This window comes from Lissotriton vulgaris, chromosome 10 (assembly GCF_964263255.1).
Source record: "Lissotriton vulgaris chromosome 10, aLisVul1.2, whole genome shotgun sequence".
Taxonomy (NCBI): Eukaryota; Metazoa; Chordata; class Amphibia; order Caudata; family Salamandridae; genus Lissotriton; species Lissotriton vulgaris.
The window spans coordinates 368,948,292-368,974,226 of record NC_141698.1 but is presented as its reverse complement, the minus strand read 5'-3'; the positions used below and the strand labels follow the sequence as shown (position 1 = coordinate 368,974,226).

The window sequence follows — 25,935 nt, the reverse complement described above, 5'->3', positions numbered from 1 at the left end:
ACTTAATCAACCCGTTAACCCTGACTATTTATTTGGTCCTGATGTGGACACCATACTGGACAAAATGAAAAAGGACACCGAGACAGCCAAGTCTATGGGTGCCCTGCAGTCACAGCAATATAGAGGCGGTTCCTTTCGTCGCTCCGGCAACAGAGGAGCTCTTAGAGGAGCCTCAACACAGCAAACCTCTTATACTAAAAGCAACACGCAAAACACCTACAACAAGAACAGTAGAGGTGGATACCGTGGCAATAGCACCACGGGTAGAGGACGAGGAAATAACCGCACCAGATCCTCCACCAACACCAAACAGTGACTTCTTGTCACTGCCCCCAGACCATGTAACACCGGTCGGGGGAAGACTACAGCAGTTCCTGCCCAGTCTGGGAAACCATAACTACAGACAGGTGGGTGAGGCAAATTATACAACATGGATATTGCCTAGAGTTAATGTCCACACCACCCAACATACCCCCAATACAACGTCCTATGTCCGCAGAACACCTACACTTATTGCAGCAGGAAGTCATCAGCATGCTACTAAAAGGGGCCATAGAACTAGTACCCTTAGAACACCAAGGTACAGGGGTGTACTCTCTGTACTTTCTAATCCCCAAAAAGGACGTTTCTCTCAGACCGATTTTAGACCTCAGGCCCCTAAACCAATACATCTTATCAGAGCATTTCCACATGATCACTCTACAGCAGGTGTTGCCACTGTTGCGTCAAGGAGACTGGCTAATACAAGCACAGTCAGCCCAGCAGTGTGCCAGCCACATGTCGCGCACTATTCACCTCCTGCACGATCTAGGTTTCTCGCTGAACTACAACAAATCCCATCTCCAGCCTGCCCACGTCCAGCAGTATCTGGGAGCAACAATAGACACTCTGGCAGCAAAAGCACAACCAAATCCTGCCAGAATAAGTAGCATCCAAACTCTCATCCAGAAGTTCAGGCCGCAACACTCACTCCCAGCCCGAGTGTTTATGCAACTGATTGGCATGATCACCTCGTGCATCTTCATAGTCCTTCATGCAAGACTTCACATGCGTCCGCTGCAAGAGTGCCTAGCACGGCAGTGGAACCAGGCTCAGGGACAATTAAACGACCTGGTGTTGGTGACCAGTCGTGCATACAACTCTCTACATTGGTGGAAACCACAAAACCTTTGCAAGGGACGACTATTCCAGGAGCCTGTACCACAAATTGTGCTGACAACGGACGCATCCCTGATAGGGTGGGGAGCCCATGTACACCACCGCACAGTACAGAGCCTATGGACCACGCAGCAGAAAAAACTGCACATCAACCTGCTAGAGCTGATGGCAATTTTCATGGCAATGAAAGCTTTCAAAGTACATCCCTGCAACAAGACAGTGCTGATCCGGACGGACAACATGACTGCGATGTACTACCTACAGAAACAGGGAGGAGCACACTCTCCACAGCTGTCGCATCTGGCACAAAAAGTGTGGAAGTGGGCCATCCAGAGTAACATTTTTCTCCTGGCGGAACACCTCCCAGGCAAGGACAATCAGATAGCGGATCTGCTCAGCAGACACAGCCAGCAAATGCATGAGTGGGAGATTCACCCCTCAGTGCTTCAACCATACTTCCAACAGTGGGGACAGCCAGAAATAGACCTGTTCGCCACAAAAGAAAACGCAAAATGCTGGTCCTTCGCAGCAAGGTTCCCACACCCGCAGTCTCAGGGGAATGCGATATGGATGAACTGGTCAGGCAGATTTGCAAACACTTTTCCACCAGCTCCGTTGATACTGCTAGTGGCACGCAAGCTGCGCCAGCATTCCATGACGCTAATCCTAGTTGCTCAAACATGGGCGAGGCAACCGTGGTACACCACGTTCCTAGAACTTTCCGTAGTGCCCCATCAAAGGCTACGTCTAACACCCAGCCTCTTAACGCAGAGCCATGGAGACATTCAGCACCCAGATCCACAGCAACTGAACCTTGCAATCTGGCTCCTGAGGTCTTGGAGTTCGGCTACCTCAACTTACCTCCTGACTGCATGAACATCATCAGGGAGACAAGAAAGCCTACAACAAGAGCTTGCTATGCGTCAAAGTGGAAACGTTTTGTCATTTATTGTAACAACGACGACATAAACCCACTGGACGCGTCCATTCAAAATATCATATGCTATCTTTTGCACTTACACCGCTGCAATCTAGCCTATACGTCCATACAGATACACCTAGCAGCCATAGCTGCTTACCTTCAGAACAGACAGCACCTTTCGCTGTTCAGAGGGCCCACAATTAAGGCGTTCATGGAGGGCCTCAAACGAGTGATTCCACCAAGGCACCCTCCTTCCCCTGTCTGGAACCTAAACGTCGTGTTAACCAGACTAATGGGACCACCTTTTGAGCCATTGCACTCCTGTGAGATAAAATTCTTAACATGGAAGGTGGCTTTTCTCGTAGCCATTACTTCACATAGAAGAGTTAGTGAGCTGCAAACCCTAACTATTCAAGAGCCATTCATTCAAATTCACGCAAATAGGGTCGTGCTTCGGACAAACCCTAAATTCATGCCTAAAGTGGTATCACAATTCCACATAAATCAAGCAATAGAACTGCGAGTGTTCTTCCCAAACCCACAAACAGTACGTAAAAGAGCCCTGCACACACTGGATGTGAAAAGAGCTCTGCTATATTACAGACAGGACAAAAGATTTTAGGAAGACAAAGCAGTTGTTCGTTGCCTTTTCACCACAGCACAAAGGTAACCCTATTTCAAAAAGTTGGGTAGCTAGATGGATAGTTAAATGCATTCAAATATGTTGCATTAAAGCTAAACGTACTTTAACAGTGCCCCCAAGAGCGCATTCCACACGCAAAATGGGAACATCTATGGCTTTCCTAGGGAACATTCCTCTAGAGGCAATATGTAGGGCAGCCACATGGAACACCATACATACATTTACCAAACACTACTGCTAGATGTACACTCCAAGCAGCTGTGGGACAGGCTGTTGTCAAAACTCTTTTTCAGACTGCTGCAGCTGGCACAGATATGAATGTCAGCTGCCCTACATGCCAAGAACAGATGCATACCGGTAAGTAGCATATTCCTTATCCGGTCTGTGCGTTGTTCAAGCTCTAGTGTTTTAGTTTCGATATCCACCACTCTACACACCACCAAGTCCATATCTGGTTGTAGTGTGGTCAGTCTATCATTAAGATCAGCCTTATGTGTCTCTAGGGAGGTAGCCATGTCCGCTTTGAGTTCTTCCCACATCTCCTTTTTTAAATCGCTCACTGAGGCAAGAAGTTATTCCTTTGTGAGAGCTATTGTGTCCTCCCCCTGAAGCCTGTCTGCTACTACCAAAGTCCTAGGAGCAGAGTAGCTGGACACTCTATTACTTAGTTATTTTTTCAGCGGCTTAAAGAGTCTTTGTGCTTTCCGGCATGGATGGGGAAGGCAGTCCAGGAGTATAGGCACTCTCTTGAAGAGGCAGGTCCTGACCCAGAGCAAGTATCTGGGGATGCGAGACTGGGATGGGCTATGCAGAGGACAGTGCCTCCCCTGGCGCAGTTGTAGGTTCAATATCTTCAGTTATATTATCTGTGGGGCAACAAAATTTAGGGATTAAGGCAAAAGAAAGCATGCACCACCATTAAATGTCACACAATGTAGATTTATACAGAAGGTGCTAGTACCGAGGAACGCAATCTCTATACGATCCAAAAAGGGAACAGGGAGACCCTAGTTCCCTTAATAAAATTCACAGAAAATGATCTACACCCTTCAGTGATCTAATACATATGTTGCATCTTACAAGTAAAGATCTTATTTAAATATACACAATTTCAGTATTGTCAGTTTTCCCAAGATATGCCTATCTGCATTTTAACTAAAAAAATTAAATAAAGAATTGAACAGTAATTGAGGAAGCCTATGTTTACTGTTTCTTGGGAAAATTGACAATACTGAAATTGTGTATATTTAAATAAGATCTTTACTTGTAAGATGCAACATATGTATTAGATCACTGAAGGGTGCAGACCATTTTCTGTGAATAGTATCTGTGGGGCACCAGACTGCCTGGTCCTATGTTTCGCTGTTCACTGTCCGGCTTATGGTGAAGCGTCACAGCCCTCTCCGGAGGTTTCCGGGTAGTCGCTACAGGTGGAGGGGTTAGTTCCTTTCTGGAAGGAGAGCCGCACAGGTGCGCCCCCTGTTTTCTTAGATCTGCTCTACATTCGGTTCCATCTCCTTGCACTGAGAAACGATTCCCTCAATGCACCACCTGTCTGCAGCGTGGTGTTTTCACCGGCCCGCCATGTCAAGGTCAGGCAAAGTGATTGGAGTTACCACTACCACTGCTTGTAGGTATAGAGGGGCAATCCTCTGCCCAAGGTCCCTCATTCTCATCAGGCAGATATTCCCCAGACCCACAAATAGCCCCTAAGCATGCTGTCCTGCTGCTCCTCTCATCAACAAATCGGGCCAGCGAGCCGTCATCTTAGAGTCAGACAGGCTGTGGCTCCCAACTCAGCTGTCCTCCAGACACAACTGGTGCTGCCTCTGGTAGAACGTCAGGCCAGGACTCGGTTCAGGTGCTCTCACAGGGCAGCGGGGGTCCCCCCATGGTCCGATACAACTTCGGTGGGGGGGTGGGGGAGTGCCCACATGCCAGTTCCCTCCATGCTTCACTCTCATGCTCACCAGTGCGGTTCGAGACCCGTAGGCACTCTTCGCTTCCTTTGAAGAATGCCGCAGTGTCAAACTAGCTTTGCTGTGGTGCCAGCACCTTTCCGCAACGCAACCAGGTGACGGACGGCTTGGCGATGTTCGTGGTGCATCCGCCCATCAACACCGTGCTCGTCCGGGCCCATGGACATCCTCCATCATCCAGTGTCAATCGTCTGATGCCTGAAGCTTTGTTACGAAACAAAAAAATAGCTAACCTGATTAATGTAGCATGATTAGTTAGGAAAACAATGCCAATCATTTCTGATCAAGTCGTGTGCATCCTTTCTAACGAAGACTAGCTGGTATTTTAAAGGTTTTAGCCCTTAGCCTATAGAGAAGTATAGATAGCTAACAGTGAATAATGGGGATGTTTTTAACTGATTGGGAAACAAATAGACAACAAGCACTTTACTCAGGGGATCTGATCTGTGTGACATCAAATAGACAAGAGTGAAGCTCGAGATGTCTGTGATTTCACTCCGAACTCTAAGGTCAAAAACTTCCCCTTTATTTACTTTGTCAAAACCTACTAGGTAGTGCAGTTGTCTGGTTGCTAAAGACTTCTTGGTGATATTTTGAAAGCTAAGCTAAGAATGTACTCCACCTATTGGTTACCCTAGGCTTTGTGATTTGTAATTCACATTCCTTGCTTTATATTTGCTGGCTTTTTGTTTTAGGCTGCCCAGTAGGCCTTTGTCCCTCACCATCGCTACTTGTGTTCTTTCACTAGTGCTCGCTTTCTGTAAACATGCCTTTACATTTTACTCCTACCTTGTCACATTTGCTGTGCATTCAAAAGCTGAGGTCAAATGTTTGGTTCTGTCTTCCGAGGTTTGAAAGAAAAGGCTTTTTGTCTAGCACAAAACATGTAAATATCTGTAAATTAACTTGCAAATATTTCAGAATAAATCAAAATTAGGAGAGAACAAATGAGGCACATTTTTTGCAACTGTGAAGTGTGCTGGAAACAAATATTTTAATACGATCAAAAAAGTCAATAAAGTGGGTGATGCCATTTCTACACTATATCATTTGTGTGCTTTATTGTTTTAGCAGTAAAACTGTATGTCTGTGCAAATGTAATGGTCATTTCAATTGAAAATGTGTTGTCTGTAATGTCAGTGCAGGAGGAGGGAGGAATCTGGTCTGGGATGGGAGAGCAGAATTAGTTGAGGGTGAGACTACAGGAATTGAAATTCAGTTGTGCCAATTTAAAAAAAAGATTTGATGAACAAGTATATTATTATGTTTGCTAGTTACTCAGAATGATTACCTTTCATCAAAAGCAGCTCTCATGGATGAGGCTGGAGACCTTTGGTTATTTCTTGTCACTCATAATCCTTTATGAAAAAACATTGCTGCTGTTATCAGTTACTTATCTTGAATACTATATATTCTAATGGGAATTGCTCAAAATGATTATTCTCCAATGTAGGGGCTCAATTAAAAGGCAAAGACAGTAATTCAAGAAAAGTTGTTGAATACTTTCATTTCTTACAATTTTGAATGTGTCCTCCAAGAAAAGGTCCATCTAGTATATTGACTTGTAGAACAGTCTATTAGACCGCACTGACCTGCAGTTTTCCATTTACGGTGGATGGGTATTACAGCACCACCTTAATATAGTCATAATTTATTAGTCCACAATTTTCAGGTTCTCTGATTATTTGTCCTCCTCTGGGTAGACCCGGTGATACTTTTACTGCCAGCATGGTTGGACTTTGGGTTCAACGAACACTAGTGTTTTCTAGTGTACGTCCTGCAAGAAAACTGTTATCCATTTTTGCATGTTCAGTACTCCTAGATTCTCCCGGTGCCAGGACACACTTAATATAGTCATCGTTTACCATGAAACACTGGGGTTCAAACATCTCCTACACCAAATTGGTCACTATTAGCGAATTTATCGTTACCAAGCATGATTGTGATGTTGGGTCAAAGGAAACGTTTGTTACATTACAGGTACAAATACGAACGTGTGAAAAAGGGATATAAGGTTTTTTCGTATTCTATTGTTTTTAGAGTCATGAGAGATTGTACAAATAGAACGTTTCTCAATTGTGTATATTTTCCTCAACAGTGTGAAAATGCCCCCGATGAAGGGCAAATTGCCCGAAATGCATTGGGCCATGTCAAAATGTGTATGAAGATAACACACAAAACAGATGTGAAAGTAACATAAAAAAAATTACGAATGAGCTTTGAAAAGCAATTTCAATAAAACTTTATTCTGAAAAATATCAAACAACAAAAAGTTTTTTCTGTGTGCATTTGGGGACGGTATTCCCAGTTGGAATAACGCTACAGTGAACTATTTTATCTTCCTCGACCCAGAAGGAAGTACTCAAATAGCACCAACATACGTTGTGATTACCTGATTACTGTAGGATTAACGAAGCAGTGCGACTGTTCTTTTCCAAATCATAGTGGAATTATGCCATGAGGCAACATGAGCTTCTTTTCCTATGTTGGACAAGCGCTGTTGCTTGAATTCAGAGTGAGATGGTATACTCTATTAGTTATTCCATAATCCAATACTTTGTGGTTTGACCATTCCTTCAGATCCATCACTTGTGAAGGGGTTTTGCTGTGGTACCTTTTAAGAAGGTCAGGAATATGCAGATAACAAGAAAATGTTTCTTACCTTCTGTAACAATATTTCTGGTGCATATTCTTACCCAGCTACAGATTTCTCATCAATCCTACCTACTTCCATGCTCTGAAGGACTGTGGCAGTCATCTTAGTAATAAGGTTTCAAGTCTGTTTTGTTCCAATCTTTGTTCACTGTGGAATTAAGCTGACCTTGTCTCTACCTACAAGGGCACTGAAAAAATCGAAACGTAACTGATATTAGGAATCCAGGTGGTCCTTTATAGCTCCAATGCTGCCATGTCTGGACAGTAACCAATGCCAAATTTGACCTGTAGCCACCTACCAGCACAGACAAGTTACTGCAGAATTTCCTGATCCCGTGGAGTACGTGGAGATATTCAAAAGGTGAGGAATCTGAAGGTAGATGGAGCACACACTGAAATGAGTTACTGAAGGGAAATAACTTTTTCATGTTTTCTCATCTAATTCCATCTGTAAGCAATCAATTTCAACTTTAAGCAATACATCCAGTAAGTGAGCTGTTAGAATGTTATTGATTCTTCTTGTTTAATTGAGTGGGTAATTTCAATACTGTTAGAAACATCTTTCTGTACTATGAAAAGCGGACTGTACTCTGTTGCTCTCAGTACAGATGTGTGGCCTAGGTGTTGTCTTTAAAGGAGTTACTTGCCGAGAACCCTAGGGCCAACCAACCATTTTTCTTTTTCAGAGTTTTAATCCTCCCTCTTAATCTGAGAAAGTTAATCTTTCCTTTTATTTACAAGAAAAAAGACAAAGTCCTGGTTTAGGCCAGTCTGAACTTTTTAAGATGATAATGTTGATTGAACTTGAACTCAGACTGGGGCAACCAGGGAACTAAAGTTAGTCTTTTATTGGAACGCTGTGCTCATAATGGAATAAAGGAAAAAATGCTTCCTTCTCCCTCATTTCGGGTGTGTTTTCTGCCAACAGAACAGAGTTCCTTTTACCTAGTACATTGTTGAAATATGGAGTGACTGTCAGTGCAGTAGTGTTTCGTGAGCCTATGCGCTGAAGTCAACATTGCAGTCTGGCATATATCAAGGACAGGCGCCTACTTGCACCTGCATATTGACAGTACCCTCGGCCATGGAAGAATGATCCCTCCTATCTTTCAGGGGATTGTTTTTGACCAGTGCATAGCAGATCTTGATGCAGATGACTATCCTCTTTGACAAGGTCTGCATCTGTACATCGATCCCAATCTCTGCTCTGGAGAACACCTCAAAAAGTTGATCATCAACTTGATGATCACTGGTACAATCTGTGTAAAAGCTTGAATGCCTTTTGGGGTCCAATAAGTGGAGCTCCTCCCCCTCTTTCAGGAGGGGTGAGTGGGGGCAAAGAATGGTGGTAGCGTGATGGATTGCCGAATGTAGAAGGGAGACACAGCTTCTGGTAAGAAGGCCACTGTAGATCTCACCACCAACTTGTCCATAAAAAACATGTTGTGGGGCAGTTAGAAGGACAGTGCCTGCAGTCCACTCGTGCAACGAGCTGATGTAATTGAAATGAAGAAGACAGTCTTCAAGGTCTGGAGATGCAGGAAGCAGAATTACTTATGGTTGAAAGGCGTACATATGAAGAATGTCGAGACCGAGTTAAGTTCCCACTGTTGCCTGGCAGGTACATTTGTATATAGCCTTTCATAAATATCACAACAGTGCAGAGAAGATATCTATTGTTGCTAGGTAGTGCTTCCAGCTCCAGCATGAAATACTTCTCTTCTATTCATTTTTATTGGTAGAATGAACATTATTGAAAGTATGATTCTCCAATAATTTTTGTTTCCTGTGGCTCTGTTTTTGCAGTTAATATTTTTGTTAACTTCAAATTATAAACAATTTTGTGTAGGCCTTAAGGTGCCCACCAATGTGCTGTTAGATACTCTGACACATTCTGAATTAGGGCTGATGGCTTCGTCCCTCACTAACAGAGTGATTTTATATGTATGGGTCATGGGACATCTGTACAAAACACGAATATGTCCTACAAATGTTAGCACTCTTTGTTAGTTTGTAATGCATCCATAAAGCTGACTGTAACTAAGATGGTTTTAAAGAAAAGTAGGCTTATTAACAAACCCGAACTATGACAGTGAAAACATTTCCTCTTTCCCAGCTGGTGACAAGCACATAATGAGCACACATTTACCTAGAATTTAAGTAATACTCATCCATCTGCATAATGTGTGGTGATGTCTTGACAAGAGGGATCAACCTTAATGAGAGAGGCATTTCTAGGACATTGATATAATACTAGGTAAACCAGCTCTCTGTTCCTTGCACATGTACTGATGTTTGCTCTTTCACTTCTTGTCTTATTAGGTATGAAGATGCACTGGTTTTGTTGCTGACAGAAGTGTTGAACCGAATCCAGTTCAGGTATAACCAGTCCCAGCTGGAGGAGCTTGATGACGAGACTCTAGATGATGATGTAAGGAATCTTTTTACGGGTGAAAGGGTTTTGAAAAGTTATTCAACTATATTACTGTTGTTTGTGGTGTAATTAAGGTTGCCCTTCACATAGGTCCTACAAGCAAATAATCAAGGTGTAATGTCCTATGTGGATACAGAGGAAGAATGAGTTTTCTGCCCTGTAAGAGTAGCACATGTCAGACAGGCATAGCTTGCAAAGTATATACGCACAGATGAATTGGAGCTTACTACCCACCAATGATTACAGTAAAGCCAATCATAGACAAAGTATTTGAGAAATGTTTACAGCATAACACAAGTTATACTTAAACAATTGTACTGTATAACACAAGTAAGACAACACTTTCTGCTCCAAAGGGCTCCCATGAAATAGGCTTGCTTTCACACACAGTTCACAGTTCATTGAGCACAATGTGCAAGAGGCCTTCTGATCAGCTTGAGGCATGTTGGTGAGTGCAGCTTCCAGTCCCACTAGGTGTATATTAGTACAGTTCAACAAGTTAGCTAATACAGATTTCTTATTCAACAAGATCATGTCGACACAAGTTCAGATCTTCCATAGACACCATGAACGCACAAGGTGAGAGGCAGTGCCATGAAGTAGTGTGGCTCACTGGTTAGAGGCGGCAGACCCGAGAGCAGAGGACGGCCCGGGACCAGGGTTCGATTCCCGGCGCGGCAGGTTTCTGGACCAGGGTCAGCGGACTCGATAATTCTCTCGCCCCGGTGCCCACTCTGATCAGCGATCACACTCGGCAACTCTGGGCATTAGCTTGCCTCATCTTCACTAACGGCCCCACCAGACCGCCGGGGATGCCTGGTCTCACCCTGGAGATACCCATTAAGGGACCATCTCTCAGGGAAGCCAGGAAGGGTTTCGCAGCGGTCGAAGCGCCTTGGGACCCTCCGGGTAAGTAGTGCGCTATATAAATGCCTATACATTTACATTTACATGCCTGTGAGCTCTGGGTCACAGATTGTTAAACTACATATTTGTGTCACAAAAATAGAATGTTTATTGCAGCACTAGAAGGGATGTTTCTTGCAGGTGTTTGTCACAGAAACAGATTGTGAAGATCTATCTTCTGTTTATTTTTCACAGCAGCAAACAGAATGGCAGCGATATCTACGCCAAAGTTTGGAAGTTGTGGCCAAAGTAATGGAGCTGTTGCCAACACATACCTTCTCCACGCTGGTAAGATACTTTTGCATCACAGCATCCTAGATCTGAATGATGTTCTGACCATTAGAGTCATTCGATGTTAGAAGCCATCTTGAAAAGTTAGTAATCGTTTCCAATGGCTTTGTCTTGTGTCTGACTTTGCTCCAGAAATTATTTGTTTTTCTCTGTGCTTTGCACGGTCTTTCCATCTCATTGAAGTGGTTTGCCATTGGTTTTTGCTGCTGATTGTACACATGAGATTGGTGTTCATTCCCACTGGAGATGTTAAAAAGACCATTTGCAGGCTGGCAATGCCAACTTGGAACAGCATAGCATGTGCTGCGTTTTCCCCACCTACTAATTGCTGTGGCGAGAGTAAATGTTACTGCTGTTGACTATTTTGCTATCGCAGAGTTTAGATTTAGTCTTTTTGGATATTGCCTATTTTGACAATATCAAATTGTGAATGGATAACAGGCGGGGTCCAAAAGCCTATACATGGTTCAATGGCTAAAGAGGCAATTGAATGACCCAGTCAAGCCATGTGGCCCTAGTTAGACGAAGAGTATCGAATTTTTATATATATATATATATATATATATATATATATATATATATGGATTCATGCATTATATGTTTGTTTTGTATGAGGTATATTGCTCCTGTTTTGTACTTTGGCGTGGTTTTCCTGACCTAAAGAATGTTTAGAAACAAAAGGCTGCTACTCAGTAAATGTGACTCAAAGCGATGTGCTCTAATAAACTCCCCCCACACATTACACCCTTACATAATGAGATGGCACATTTTGGAAAACCTGTGCATAATAAATACTTGATTTTTTTAGAGCCTCAGTTGGGTGTGTGTAGCCTCTGTTGTATAAAAGACATAACTAATAGCAGCAAATCCTTGTGAGTGTCTTCATGTGACTGACCATCAATGATATTGCCTTAATTTCAGTTGAAAGGTCCAAGATTTTGTGTTTTTGCTTGTGCTGACAAATTAGACCATATAGACCTTTAATTTTACTGTTACCATCTTTGAACTATATTTTTTCAAAAAGGATTTGGTCTGTGGGTCGAGTTTCAACAATCAAACAAGTGATAACCATAGAATGGTGAGATAATTATCTTAGACACAAAACCTAAAAAGACGGGGGGCGTGGCTAGCAGCCGATGATGGCGGCAGCAACCTAGAGAGGCTCCCGTAGCAAGGCGGCTTCCCGCAACAATCCGCATGCCTATCCGTTCACTAATCGTCCCAGACAGGGTGTCCTGGGTGCGGCGACCGAACGGCAACCGCAGGAGAAAATTGGGAGCTCTCGGACCCCGGAAACAGGACGAAACATCAACTTAGTCCTTCACAGGCGAGGGGCCTAGTGACACGAGTGCAGCCGCGGTGTCGAGTCGAGCCCTTGGCCGAGCGAAAGTAGACCCTCCTCGGCACGATCGACCGGAAGTGCCCGCTGACGACAGCGCTCGACACCAGCGAATCACCGAACCGGCGGTTCCCCTTCGAACACTTGATCTCCAGCGTTTCCTATCCAGTGGCGCTACGAAGCAGTGCCCCACAACGGCACTCGGCCAAGACCCGTAACTTACTGCGCAACAACCGCCATCTTGCTCTGGCCTGCCGGGGCTGAATCGGGTCCGCTGCTGCCGGAAACACCACAACATCGACAGCGACCACTGGCCTATTCTCGAACTGAACCTCTTGAACGGCCGCCTCGGCACGATCGGCTACGGACGATCTGCTCACCTCACCACAGAAAGTGCCTCGCCGTAGAGCCAAAATGGTGGGGAAAGGGCCACGGCAAACCGCCGCTCAGGCGAAACTCGGCAAATTCGCCTACGACAACCAGGCACCCACTCAGCCTGAGCAGCGCAAGTCCATTGGCAAGGGCGCGGACAATGAAGGGACGAAAAAGGCTACTCTGGATGATGTCCTGCGTGCCCTGGAACAAGTTCAGGCAACAGTGGGCTCGACTGCTACCGAGGTGACCCTTATAAGAGCCGACCTCCAGAAGATGGGCGAAAGAGTGAAACAAGTGGAGGTGGTGGCTAAATCGCTCATAGAAGATGTCTCTGACCTACAGGTGGCTATGGAAAAACTGCAAGCAGACAATAAACTCCTGAAAAGCAAGTTGGATGACCATGAGGGACGCTCCAGACGCAACAACGTCCGCATTTTGGGGGTCCCGGAATCGGAGACGAAAGGGGCCATGGACTTATACGTAGAAGACCTAATAAAGACCCAGCTGGCCCCGAAGGGGCTCTCCAATTTCTTTACAGTAGAGCGTGCTCATCGGGTGCCCGGCGGGACACCCACGCCGGGAGCTGCCCCGCGTCCCATCCTGGCAAGACTTTTCAATTTTAGAGATCGAGACACTATTCTCCAAGCAGCCAGGGTGGCACCACCTATCCAAATTCAGAACTCTCATATATCCTTCTTCCCGGATTGCACAGCAGAAGTCACCCGCAGGAGGAGAACTTTTTTGGAGGTGAAGAAAACGCTTCGCGAACAGGAATTGCCATTTTCCATGTTGTTCTCGGCCCGATTGAGAGTGGTGGCCGACAAGAAGGTCTGGTTTTTCGACTCTGCGGAGTCAGCGAGAGACTGGCTGGAGGGATGGCGCACGGTGGATCGCGCTTCTAATCGTCGACGCAACAGGCCTGAAGACGACGGCCGACCGGGCTCACAGTCTTCGGCTAGGGGAAGTGCGAGCGAGTCGCCATCACAGGAACGCTCTGGGGCCGCTGGGGACGAATGAAACCCGCACGTGATGGACTCTGGCTTTCTCCCATAAGGATGGCTGTTCTCGTCGTTCATGGACGCTGGCCTGGACATCCCGAGGGCGGCAGAGGGACCGCCTGCTTTGGGGGACACTCTCCCCTGACGCGCAAGTACTCTGTTTTTGGAATGGGATTAGCGCTCTGCTGAGTTGGGGTGGCGGGCAGTTGCAGGTCCGTTTGGCAGGGAGGCAGGGTGGGAAGGGACGGGGGGGGTGGTTCTTTTTCATGGGAAATTCACAAAGTCGATCTCGAACTGTACAGTGTGCTTTGACTGTTATTGTAATGTTGCTAGTGCGATTGATTCTATATAGACAAACTGTGTGTCTGATCAATAATGATGGCGGGTGAACAGCTCAATGCCGCGAGGATGGATGAGACGCAGACAAACGGCTCCACTCTCCGACTTCTTGCTTGGAATGTGCGAGGCCTGGGTGATGAGGTAAAACGCGGCCTTGTTTTGTCCGAGGTTAAACGCTACAAACCAGACTAAATACTCCTGCAGGAGACCCACTTGGTGGGTGGCGCTACCAAGGCCTTGGACAGAAGAGGGTATAGAATGCTGGTCCACTCCGAATTTTCTACTGGTTCACGGGCACGGGCATACTGATCAAGAAATCCTCCCACTTCATCACCCATAGTACTAAAACCGACACTCAGGGTTGCTTTGCGGCGGTGGCAGGGCAGTGGGACGGTCGCCCATTAACAGTGGTTTCAGTGTGCATCCCACCTTCCCTACACTCGGTGATGCTACCGGCCCTGGGAGACTTCCTGCTGACCCTCCCGGAGGAGTACATGCTCATAGGTGGGGACTTCAACGCGGCTGCAGACCCGCAGCTCGACAAGTTTCCGGCGACCGCCCTACCGGGGGGCCCCTCTTGGTTTCGGCGATTTCTAGAGGCACTGGGGCTGGTGGATGTTTGGCGCCACGTTCACCCGATGGTCCGGCAGTACACGTTCCACTCCACAGTTCACAACAGCCTATCTCGCATTGATTACTTCTTGGCTTTAGGGGATGGGCTACAGCGCGTAGATGAGGTAGATATACACCCTCGAGGCATCTACGACCACTCGCCACTGACTCTCACTGTTACCTCACGGACACGGTCCCGTCGCCGCATATACCCCATCCATGCCTCCTACCTTAAAGTCCCGAAGATCAGGAAGGCCCTTCAAAAGACCACAGAGCACTACTTCACGGAAAATGAGCCAACTGCGGCCTCTGCTGAGATTCTCTGGGAGGCCTATAAAACAGTGCTGCGGGGACAGGCGATAGGCTCTATAGCAACACACAGAAAGGAACAGACAGCTGAACACTCTGCCCTCGAGCTCCGTCTGCGCGAAGCCACTAATGCCCACGAAGCCGACCCCACGGTTGATACGGCACACACCCTCACACTTCACCAGCAACTGTACGCAGACCATGCACGCCTCACGACACAGGGACATATAACCGACACACATAACCGGGTATACGATGTGGGGGACAAGGCAGGGAAGATGCTGGCCTGGCTCGATAGAAGAGGGGGTAGCTCCAGGGGGATTCAGCAGGTGAAGGATGGCGATGGCAGGATACTAACCGACCCCGATCGAGTGGTGGAGGCGTTGGCGTCCCACTTTGAAAAAGTGTACACCCCCGAACGAGAAGTGACCTTGATTGCGGCCCAATGTGCATTAAGCAATATAGATATCCCGTCGCTGCAGCCGGAGGCCGTAGCCGAGCTAGAGGCACCGTTTACCATCGATGAACTTCGAACGGCCATTGGGGCCCTCCGACCCGGTAAGGCACTTGGGCCAAATGGCATTCCGGTTGAGTGGTTCCAGGCACGCACTGACGCTCTTTGCCCGCACTTACTTAAAATGTATGTGGAATGTCGAGAAAAAGGGATGCTCCCGCTGGACCAACGGACGGCCACTATTGTGGCTATCCCTAAGCCCGGTAAACCCCCAGAGGAGTGCTCATCCTACCGCCCTATCTCTCTGCTAAATGCGGAAAGTAAAATCTTAGCAAAACTCCTGGCTAACCGCCTAATGCCACACCTGTCTGACCTTATCCACCCGGACCAGTCAGGATTCATGCCCCACAGAAACACCGCGCTCAATCTTAGAAGGGTACACGGGGTGCTGGCAAGGGCGGATTGCATCGGCGATAGTGCTGCTATACCGGCTTTGGATGCGAAGATGGCTTTTGACTTGGTGGAGTGGGCCTACCTCTTTGAAGTCCTCTCACACATGGGATTTGGCCCAAACTTCATCTCGTGGATAAAGTTACTTTACACAGCACCGGTGGCACACATGGTGGCGAATGGCCACATATCACGCACGTTTCCGCTTGGCCGTGGCACCCGGCAGGGCTGCCCTCTCTCCCCCCTGCTCTTTGCACTCTCCCTAGAACCCCTGGCTATTCGCATCAGAACTACCCCCCTACTCAAGGGGATTCAATGGAGGGAGGGATGGGAGGACCGCATATCTCTCTATGCAGACGACATGCTGGTGTACCTAACAGATCCTGAGCATGGCGTACCAGCCCTTTTGCATCTCTGTAACGACCACGGCGAAGTTTCCGGCTACACCATCAACTGGAACAAGTCGGAGTTGTATGTACTGGCAGGAGACCCCCCACCACTTGGGCCGGACTGCCCTCTGCGGATGGCCGGTTCCTCATTTAAATATTTAGGCATTCACATCACGAGAGACCCTTCCGAATACAAGAGGCTAAACCTCTTACCACCACTGGATCGCCTCAAACAGGACGCAGGCTTCTGGGCCGGGTTGCCGTTAACGATGCTGGGGAGAGCCGCTTTGTTTAAAATGAAGTCCCTACCCCGTTTCCTGTACATCCTGGATAACACTCCATTCCCGGTGACAACGGGATACTTCAGGAAGATTGCAGCAGTGATCTCCGGATTGTTATGGGGCAATCGCCCTGCGCCCATAGCCCAAGCCAAACTCTGCAGAAGCTGGTACGAGGGCGGAATTGCACTCCCGAACTTGCACCTATATTATTGGGCAGCACAACTCAGGCCCATTAACCAGTGGCTACATGCACCGCAATCTGACCCGGCGTTCCAAGCAGACAGGGCTCAGTTGGGCGCCAATAACATACTAGCCCCACTTTATGATCGGAGGAAGCTCAGATCGCTTGTCGGCCCCACTAGGCTCACCGTAGCCACTTGGCATGCAGCCACCGCTGCACTGGGATGGAAAGGTACGCTAACTAAACTCACTCCGCTCTGGACACGCGTGCTCTGGGCAATCTTCGATTCAGTAAGGGGTTCTCCCGTTGGGATTCCATCGGAATTTCCACGGTGGGGGACATGTGGGAGCGAGGGAATGTCATCACCTTCGCCCGTTTGAAAGAGATTTATGATCTGGGACCGCACGAGACATACCGATATGTGCAAGTCCGCCACGCCTTACTCTCGGCCATCCCGGTTGGGTCGACTCTCCCTGAGTCCCCCCAGCTGGAGGATCGCCTCCTGACAGACTATATGGTAGAGAAGGCAACCTCCCTCACATACCGGAAGCTCCTCAATAACTCTCCAGATCCGTTGATGCCCCTCAAGGAAAGGTGGGAGCAAGAGGTGGGCGCGTTTGATGAGCATGAGTGGAATGAGGCACTGGCTTCCCCTAAGGAGGCGGGTATATCGGCCAGGATGAGGCTAGTTCAGCTCAAAGTTCTCCACAGAACATACTACACTAGAACACTACTACACCGCATACACCGAACCCCAAACCCCTTTTGTTTGCGAGGCTGCGGGGAGGAGGGCACATTCTTCCATACATTCTGGGATTGCCCACGCATACACAACTACTGGCGTCAGGTCCTGCGCACTATATCTCAGGTGCTGGAGGTCTCGGTACTGCCGGAGCCACAACGGTGCCTCCTCAATGTATGGGAACCAACAGATTTGTCCCGGTATGGCCGCCTTTGGGTGACACTGGGTATGATGGTAGCAAGCGAGACATTGCGCAGCGTTGGGGGGTGGCAGACCTCCCGACAACATCACAATGGTGCACAAACATGGACAGAACGATGGTTACAGAACGAGCGGTATACCTAAGCCGGGCCTGTCCTGGCAAGTGGAACAAGGTCTGGTCCCCGTGGAACACCTACCGGGGCGACATCTGCGACCCGCTGCCAGAAGATGACCCAATGGACTCGGATGATGATGAAGGGTTGGAGTGAGGGCGGTTGGCTGTGGGGTGGGGTCCCTCAGGAGGGATTGGGGGGGGCGATGCTTTCTTTACGCCCTGCGTTAATTCCAGGATGAAAGATGCTTTGTCATATTCCAGGTACAATCCCGTATCTATCTAGCAATAGACGTTAGCAATGATCGCACTGTGATTTCCCGATGTTTGGTTGTTCTTTTTGTTTGTTTTAAAAATAGAAAATGAAAACCTCATTTACCCTGTATGAAACATTTGCTTTTGCCCTTCACTAATTCTTCCGGCGACCCTTACTGAACTGACTTTTTCAACGTGTGCACTGTATTTACTTAAGGCTGTCGTTCCGATGTGATACTCAAGATTAGCGGCCGGCCCTTCGGGGTTGTAGGCGACATGCTGTGTAAAGATGTGAAGGTATAATAAAGGTTTTCAAAAAAAAAAAAAAAAAAACCTAAAAAGACATGAAATTCACAAGTAAAGGTGTTACATTTTACTTAACTTCTACCCACTTGTCAATCTTAATTTCGCCTTAATATTTAGGTCGAGCCTAGAGACAGCGTGCATTTGCTGCTCTGCGAGATATGCTGTAATCCTTCTGTGGAGTTTGAACACACCCACCACACGCCCACAGCTTTTTATTGGTTTCTTTGTCCGCCTTTATAACTTTCTTCATTTTTGTTTGTGGATAGAGTACATTTGTTCCACCTTGTGGCTGTTTTGTTCCCGCCTGGTGGACTGCCCATGCTACATGGATCCTTTCGATATGCGCCATGTGTTTTGGTTGGCGCACTACCTTTTCTTTTGCCCCAGCGTATGTAACTTTCCTGTTCGTGTTCTGAGCTCTGCTGCGATCTCTGAGCGCCATCCGTCCACGTTGTCTTTCTTCCCGCCCCCTCCGTTGTCCGTGTACCCTTTGTTCCCTCCTCCTCCCGCCAAGGTTTGTTCTGTCTTTCTTCCCGTACCTCCTGTTGACAGTGTTCCCTTTGTTTTCCGCCCCCTCCAGCAGTAGTTTGTGTTGCCTTTTTTCCCCGCCTCCCTCCTGTTGTCTGTATTGTCTCTTGAGGAAGGAATACAAGCGAGCGGTCAAGTCCAGACAGGATAACATTAAGAACGAAGCCTGGGAGAATCTTCTTTCAACGGCCGTCCTGCGGGACAGTAGGCAATTTTGGGCCATAATCAACCAGCCCTTCTTCTCTGACTCAGCCAATGCCGCCATGGATTGTGTTATCCCTGACGACAAATGGTTGGCTCATTTTAAAACAGTGTATGGAGACAACGAGACGGACCGTCAAGCTTGTCACCTGATAGTCCTGGATGCACCCCCCATACGTTTTAACAGGGTAGAGGTTGAGAGAGCCATTCGGGCCACCACCAAGAACAAGGCACCTGGCCCTGATGGGGTGCCTGCTGATTTGTATATACTCACCCAAGTTATGGGCGGGAGTTCTGGCCAATGTCTTCACCGCCGCTAATGGCAACCCTCTACCAACCACCTGGGCAACTTCTACTATCGTCCCCATTTTCAAGAAAGGGCAGCGTGATGACCCCGGTTGCTACAGGCCCATATCCCTCTTAGACTCTGTAGTTAAGATCCTAGGCAGAGTCATTTTGGTCAAGCTGAGGGATAGTGTTGAGAGCTGTGGGGGGCTGGCCGATATTCAATATGGGTTTAGGGAGAGGAGAGGAACGGTAGAGCAATGCTCCAACTTACATCTGTTGATTTCGAAATATACGGTGGCCAAGGAGGGGTCCTTATTCTTCTTTTTTTTTTTGGAAAACCTTTATTCAAAAAAGGAGGAGATACATGCGCAGCAGGCCCACAACCATCATGGCCGGCCTCAAAGACAATCAATGAAAACAGGAGAAACTGAAGCCAATCAGTAAACAGGATATATCAAGATATACCAGATGCGGTTGTGGGGCTCGCAAACAGGATATGAGGTTTTCATTTTTAAATTTTAGAAAAAGAGCAGGGGCTGCAACAACAATCAGGGGCTGCAACAACAAGGTTCTTTATTCTTAGCGTTTATGGACCTCTCCTCGGCCTTCGACTTGGTGAACAGGTCTAAGTTGTGGGCCACTCTCCTGAGGATGGGGATAGATGAAGCACTGGTTAGGTATATGGCCTCACTTCACCAAGAATTATTTGCAGAGGTGCGGGTTACCAACGAGGGAAGGTGTACGTCTCGTTTTAACTCTATGCGCGGGGTCAGGCAGGGCTGTATATTGGCCCCCCTGCTCTTCACTATTTACATTAATGGCTTGGGCACCCACCTGGAGGACGTGGAGGGAGACCTTCCGCGTGCAGGAGTAGCTAAGAAGCCTGCTCTCCTGTACGCGGACGACTCGGTGCTGATGGCTCGCACTGGTGTCTGCCTTCAACGTCTTCTGGATGCCTTTGGTACATTCATGGACCATTTGGATTTAAAAATAAATACAAACAAATCACACACAATGGTCGTGGGGCGCCAAAGAAATAAGGGGAGATTTAAAACCTTTAAATGCAAAGGAGAGGTTGTCACCAGAGTCTCGACTTTCCCCTACCTGGGGGTCCTTTTTGATGAAAGGGTCTCTTGGGGACCCCAGGTTAGGGCTAAGAGCCTGGCGGTGATTAGATCCTCAGCAGCCCTCATGGGCTTTGCAAACAGGTTGGGCGCTAGGCCGATGGAAGCCCTTTTAAAGATTTATAACAGCAAATCTGTTGCACTGGCTCGATATGATTCACCCATCTGGGGTTATGTAAATCTTGAACCGATACAGAAGGCGTAAAACTGATTTTTACGATCCTTGCTGTCCGTCCCACAGTCCACACCGACCTTCTCCATACATATGGAGGTGGGCCTGGATTTAGTCATTGATAGACTGAACATGGCACCTTTGATCTTTTGGCTAAAGACGTGGCTCAATGAGGAACTGTCCCTTAATCACAAGATCATGACTGATGTCATGTCTCTAGACCACTCTAAAAGGGTTATAACAACAAGGGGGACAGATAGAGGACAATGTTTACCGGGGTCCAATGTACGTGTCCTATAACTGGGAATCAAAAGGGTGTACAGAGTTCCCCACAGAGGGTTGGGTAGGTTAAGGGGATGACTCTCTCTCTAGAATGTATTGTGTGATAGGGATTAAAGTAATCCCTTGACGGAATTAAGGACGCCTCACACAATTCAAAGGTTGGACGACTGTTGCCATCCCACCCGATGATTGTTTTGTGTCATCATTGGCCTCCTGCTCCAACGGCAGGCTGGCGGTGCAATGCCTGTCGGGTAGCACTGGGTGCTACTCTTTAGTGGAGATCTTCTATTCCTCAGCCAATAGATGCATGTGTGTGAGGGGCCAAAAGGGAGTGCAATTGTGAGCGTGAGTGAAAAGTTAAAAAAGGTCAGTGGAGTCCATTAAGAACCTTTAATGATATGGCTCACTGCCTTGTTTAAAAGTGGTGAAGGGAGGGGTACCGAGGCACAAAGAGTAAGGTGATCTGGCCTCGTTCAACCCTCGCCTATGGTGCGGTCAACATGTTTCATGCCACTAGGGCAATTCTTCAGGACCTAAATGCTCATCAACTTGCAGGGATATTTAACCGTTAGCAAAAGTTAGATATACACCCTGCAGGGTATCGCAGGATGGGATCCTGCGTGATTTCCCGCCCTAGGTGTGGGGAAAGAAGGAGAGAAGGGCACAGTCAATGTTGTGCCTAACAACTGGAAAATTATACAAGTATAGTCAACATGCACAAAAGGTATGGTACAATGAACCCAACCAAAACGAAGTGAAGGTACTAGAGAGAGAAATTACTTACAAAACAAAGTAAGCGGGGGGAGGGTTTACATTTTAAGTGCCAAATGTCATCAGTGGTAAGGTTGCATAAAGACGATGTACATAAGGCTATACACTCCATGCTTAGTCACTCATTTGTGGTTTACCGCCAAGGGGTAGTGTATTCGTTAAATTGGGAGTTGAACATTTAAAATCAGAACCAAAGCACTTCAATCGGTGAAGAACAACCGGGAACACCAGGGTCGAATATTCTCAAGAGGTCCTTACCCTTAGTCCCTGGTAGACGGACCCCACTAACTGTCCTTGTGGGGCCTGAGCTGAAAGGTAGTTACCTGAATAGAATAAATTAATATTCCGGTTATGATTGTGGTTGACGGAGCAAGACGGTTTTAAGTTGGTCCCTGGTGGTTAAGCCAAGGGGAATGCCAATTGATGGCACACAGAACCATCGTGTCCGTAGACCACATCTTACCTTGTATGCTCGAGGCACTGGGCTTGTAAGCACCTACCCCTACCACAGCGGCGAGATCGCAGGACAGCCGGTGAATCGGTGTGTGGCTGAGCTGCTAAAGAAGCAGAATACCGCGGGCGCCGTGAGTGGGCGTGTGTGTAAAGCGTTGCTAGCTAACGCGGACAAGCGTGGTGTGGAAAGAGAGGGCAGCCACAGTCCGAGTCAGCGTTCACAGCAAAGCGCCATCTTGGAATGGAGTAACCCCAATTGGGAGAATGCTAGGGGTGCCTTCAATGGGTGTAGCAGGATAGTACTTAGTCTTGGATAGGAACAATCCAAGGCTGGATTATCTGGCTAGCATATTCCAAGGCACAGAATCATTTAGACCATGTTCATCTGTTTGGAGACGATGCACCCATCGCTGTTCCATTCTGAATAATGCCTGTTGGTTAATGGAAGGGTGGCATATCAAGGATATTCCATTGTATGTTTTCCGCCAGGCGGTTGTGTTGTCTACAGTGTTCATACAGCCTGGTGTGTGTCTTTTTACAGCGGATGTTGCTGTTATGTTCCATGATGCGTAGTTTCACGGTGCGCATCGTCATGCCGGTGTAGATCATCTTGCATGGGCATGTCCGCATGTAGATGCATCTTGCGCTGTTGCAGTTTGTATGTTTGTTGAGGTGCCAGGTGAAACAGTTTGGAAGTTCTATGGTTTTACCTTGAATGGTTTGAGGGCAAACAACACAGGAACCACAACGATAATGCCCCGTAACTGATGGAAGGTCCCAAAGTGTATTAACTGGGCGGGTGATCGTTTTCTTGGGGCGGGTATGGATCAAGGTATCCTTGAGGTTGGATGTCCTTTTAAATGCAAAACGCGGCTGAGGTATTTCGAGGCCCGCCGTATTGAGGATTCCCCAATGTGAGTTCAGTCTTTTTTATGAAGTTGGAGTTTATTGTGTAAGATGTTACACATGTGATTGTGTCGTCTTGCTCCTTAGTATGGACTTCCAGCAGTGAGTCTCTGTTATTGTTGAGAGCCCTTTTAGATGATGACTTAAGAAGTCGAGTCGGGTACCCCCTGTCCTGAAGCTTGTGTTGGAGATTATTAGCTTCTTGTTTGTAGTCTGTTATTGATGTACAGTTTCTGTGAAGCCGCAGGTATTGCCCAAAAGGCAGGTTGTCCTTCAGGGCTCTGGTATGGTGGCTATTGTACAAAAGCAGACTGTTCCTGTCTGTCCCTTTCTTAAACAGCGTTGTTGTGATTGCTGTAGATTCCAGCTTGATTGTCAGATCTAGAAAGGGTACAGATTCCTCAGAGATTGTGCCTGTAAATTTCAAAAAGGGGTCTTGCAGGTTAATCCACGCACAAAATGCTTCGCAGCTGGTCCGATCACCTTTCCAGGACGCCAGAGTGTGAGATGTTCTCGGAACGGGTTCTGCTCGGGTGGGTAGATGTGTTTTTTTTCGAAGGTTGCCATATAGATGCAGGCCAGGCTTGGTGCAAACGTCGAACCCATCGAGGTGCCGCGGATCTGGTGGTAGAGTTGCGACTCATACCTGAAAAAGTTTTCAGTGAGGGCTATATGGGCAAGTTCCATGATGAAGGCTATCGGAGTGGAGGAGGACCACTCTTCCTGCCGCAGAACGGAGTCCACAGCCTCCAGGGTAGCTTGTTGCGGGATGTTGGTGTACAACGCTTCTACGTCTAGAGTTAGAAGGAGATCAACATCTTCTCTGCCGTCCACTTCATTAATCAGACGGAGGACGTCTCTGGTGTCCTGTAGGTATGAAGGGATCTGCTTCACCAAAGGTTGAAGGAAGGCATCGCAGAATTTGGATAGTGGCTCCAAAAGTGATCCAATTCCGGAGACAATGGGTCTCCCTGGGACTGGGGTAGTCCCTTTCGCAGAAACTGTACATCAATAACAGACTACAAACAAGAAGCTAATAATCTCCAACACAAGCTTCAGGACAGGGGGTACCCGACTCGACTTCTTAAGTCATCATCTAAAAGGGCTCTCAACAATAACAGAGACTCACTGCTGGAAGTCCATACTAAGGAGCAAGAGGACACAATCACATGTGTAACATCTTACACAATAAACTCCAACTTCATAAAAAAGACTGTGAACTCACATTGGGGAATCCTCAATACGGCGGGCCTCGAAATACCTCAGCCGCGTTTTGCATTTAAAAGGACATCCAACCTCAAGGATACCTTGATCCATACCCGCCCCAAGAAAACGAGCACCCGCCCAGTTAATACACTTTGGGACCTTCCACCAGTTACGGGACATTATCGTTGTGGTTCCTGTGTTGTTTGCCCTCAAACCATTCAAGGTAAAACCATAGAACTTCCTAACGGTTTCACCTGGCACCTCAACAAACATACAAACTGCAACAGCGCAAGATGCATCTACATGCTGACATGCCCATGCAAGATCTACATCGGCATGACGATGCGCACCGTGAAACTACGCATCATGGAACATAACAGCAACATCCGCTGTAAAAAGACACACACCAGGCTGTATGAACACTGTAGACAAAACAACCACCTGGCGGAAAACATACAATGGAATATCCTTGAATGCCACCCTTCCATTAACCAACAGGCATTATTCAGAATGGAACAGCGATGGGTGCATCGTCTCCAAACAGATGAACATGGTCTAAATGATTCTGTGCCTTGGAATATGCTAGCCAGATAATCCAGCCTTGGATTGTTCCTATCCAAGACTAAGTACTATCCTGCTACACCCATTGAAGGCACCCCTAGCATTCTCCCAATCGGGGTTACTCCATTCCAAGATGGCGCTTTGCTGTGAACGCTGACTCGGACTGTGGCTGCCCTCTCTTTCCACACCACGCTTGTCCGCGTTACCTAGCAACGCTTTACACACACGCCCACTCACGGCGCCCGCGGTATTCTGCTTCTTTAGCAGCTCAGCCACACACCGATTCACCGGCTGTCCTGCGATCTCGCCGCTGTGGTAGGGATAGGTGCTTACAAGCCCAGTGCCTCGAGCATACAAGGTAAGATGTGGTCTACGGACACGATGGTTCTGTGTGCCATCAATTGGCATTCCCCTTGGCTTAACCACCAGGGACCAACTTAAAACCGTCTTGCTCCGTCAACCACAATCATACCCGGAATATTAATTTATTCTATTCAGGTAACTACCTTACAGCTCAGGCCCCACAAGGACAGTTAGTGGGGTCCGTCTACCAGGGACTAAGGGTAAGGACCTCTTGAATATTCGACCCTGGTGTTCCCGGTTGTTCTTCACCGATTGAAGTGCTTTGGTTCTGATTTTAAATTTTCATCTCCCAATTTAACGAATACACTACCCCTTGGCGGTAAACCACAAATGAGTGACTAAGCATGGAGTGTATAGCCTTATGTACATCGTCTTTATGCAACCTTACCACTGATGACATTTGGCACTTAAAATGTAAACCCTCCCCCCGCTTACTTTGTTTTGGAAGTAATTTCTCTCTCTAGTACCTTCACTTCGTTTTGGTTGGGTTCATTGTACCATACCTTTTGTGCATGTTGACTATACTTGTATAATCTTCCAGTTGTTAGGCACAACATTGACTGTGCCCTTCTCTCCTTCCTTCCCCACACCTAGGGCGGGAAATCACGCAGGATCCCATCCTGCGATACCCTGCAGGTTGTATATCTAACTTTTGCTAACGGTTAAATATCCCTGCAAGTTGATGAGCATTTAGGTCCTGAAGAATTGCCCTAGTGGCATGAAACATGTTGACCGCACCATAGGCGAGG

The 25,935-nt window shown here is 47.3% G+C and overlaps 1 protein-coding gene across 2 annotated transcripts in view; it reads left to right on the top strand.

Moving 5' to 3' along the window:
• XPO6 (exportin 6) overlaps window positions 1-25,935 on the top strand; it is an 824,334-nt gene that overhangs the window by 380,678 nt on the left and 417,721 nt on the right. The window contains exons 10-11 of one of the 2 annotated variants that reach the window (XM_086941189.1): window positions 9,680-9,788; window positions 10,893-10,985. In XM_086941189.1, the coding sequence (XP_086797315.1) occupies window positions 9,680-9,788; window positions 10,893-10,985 (202 nt within the window). The remainder of the gene's footprint in view (window positions 1-9,679; window positions 9,789-10,892; window positions 10,986-25,935) is intronic. The other variant, XM_086941190.1, reaches the window with a different exon arrangement.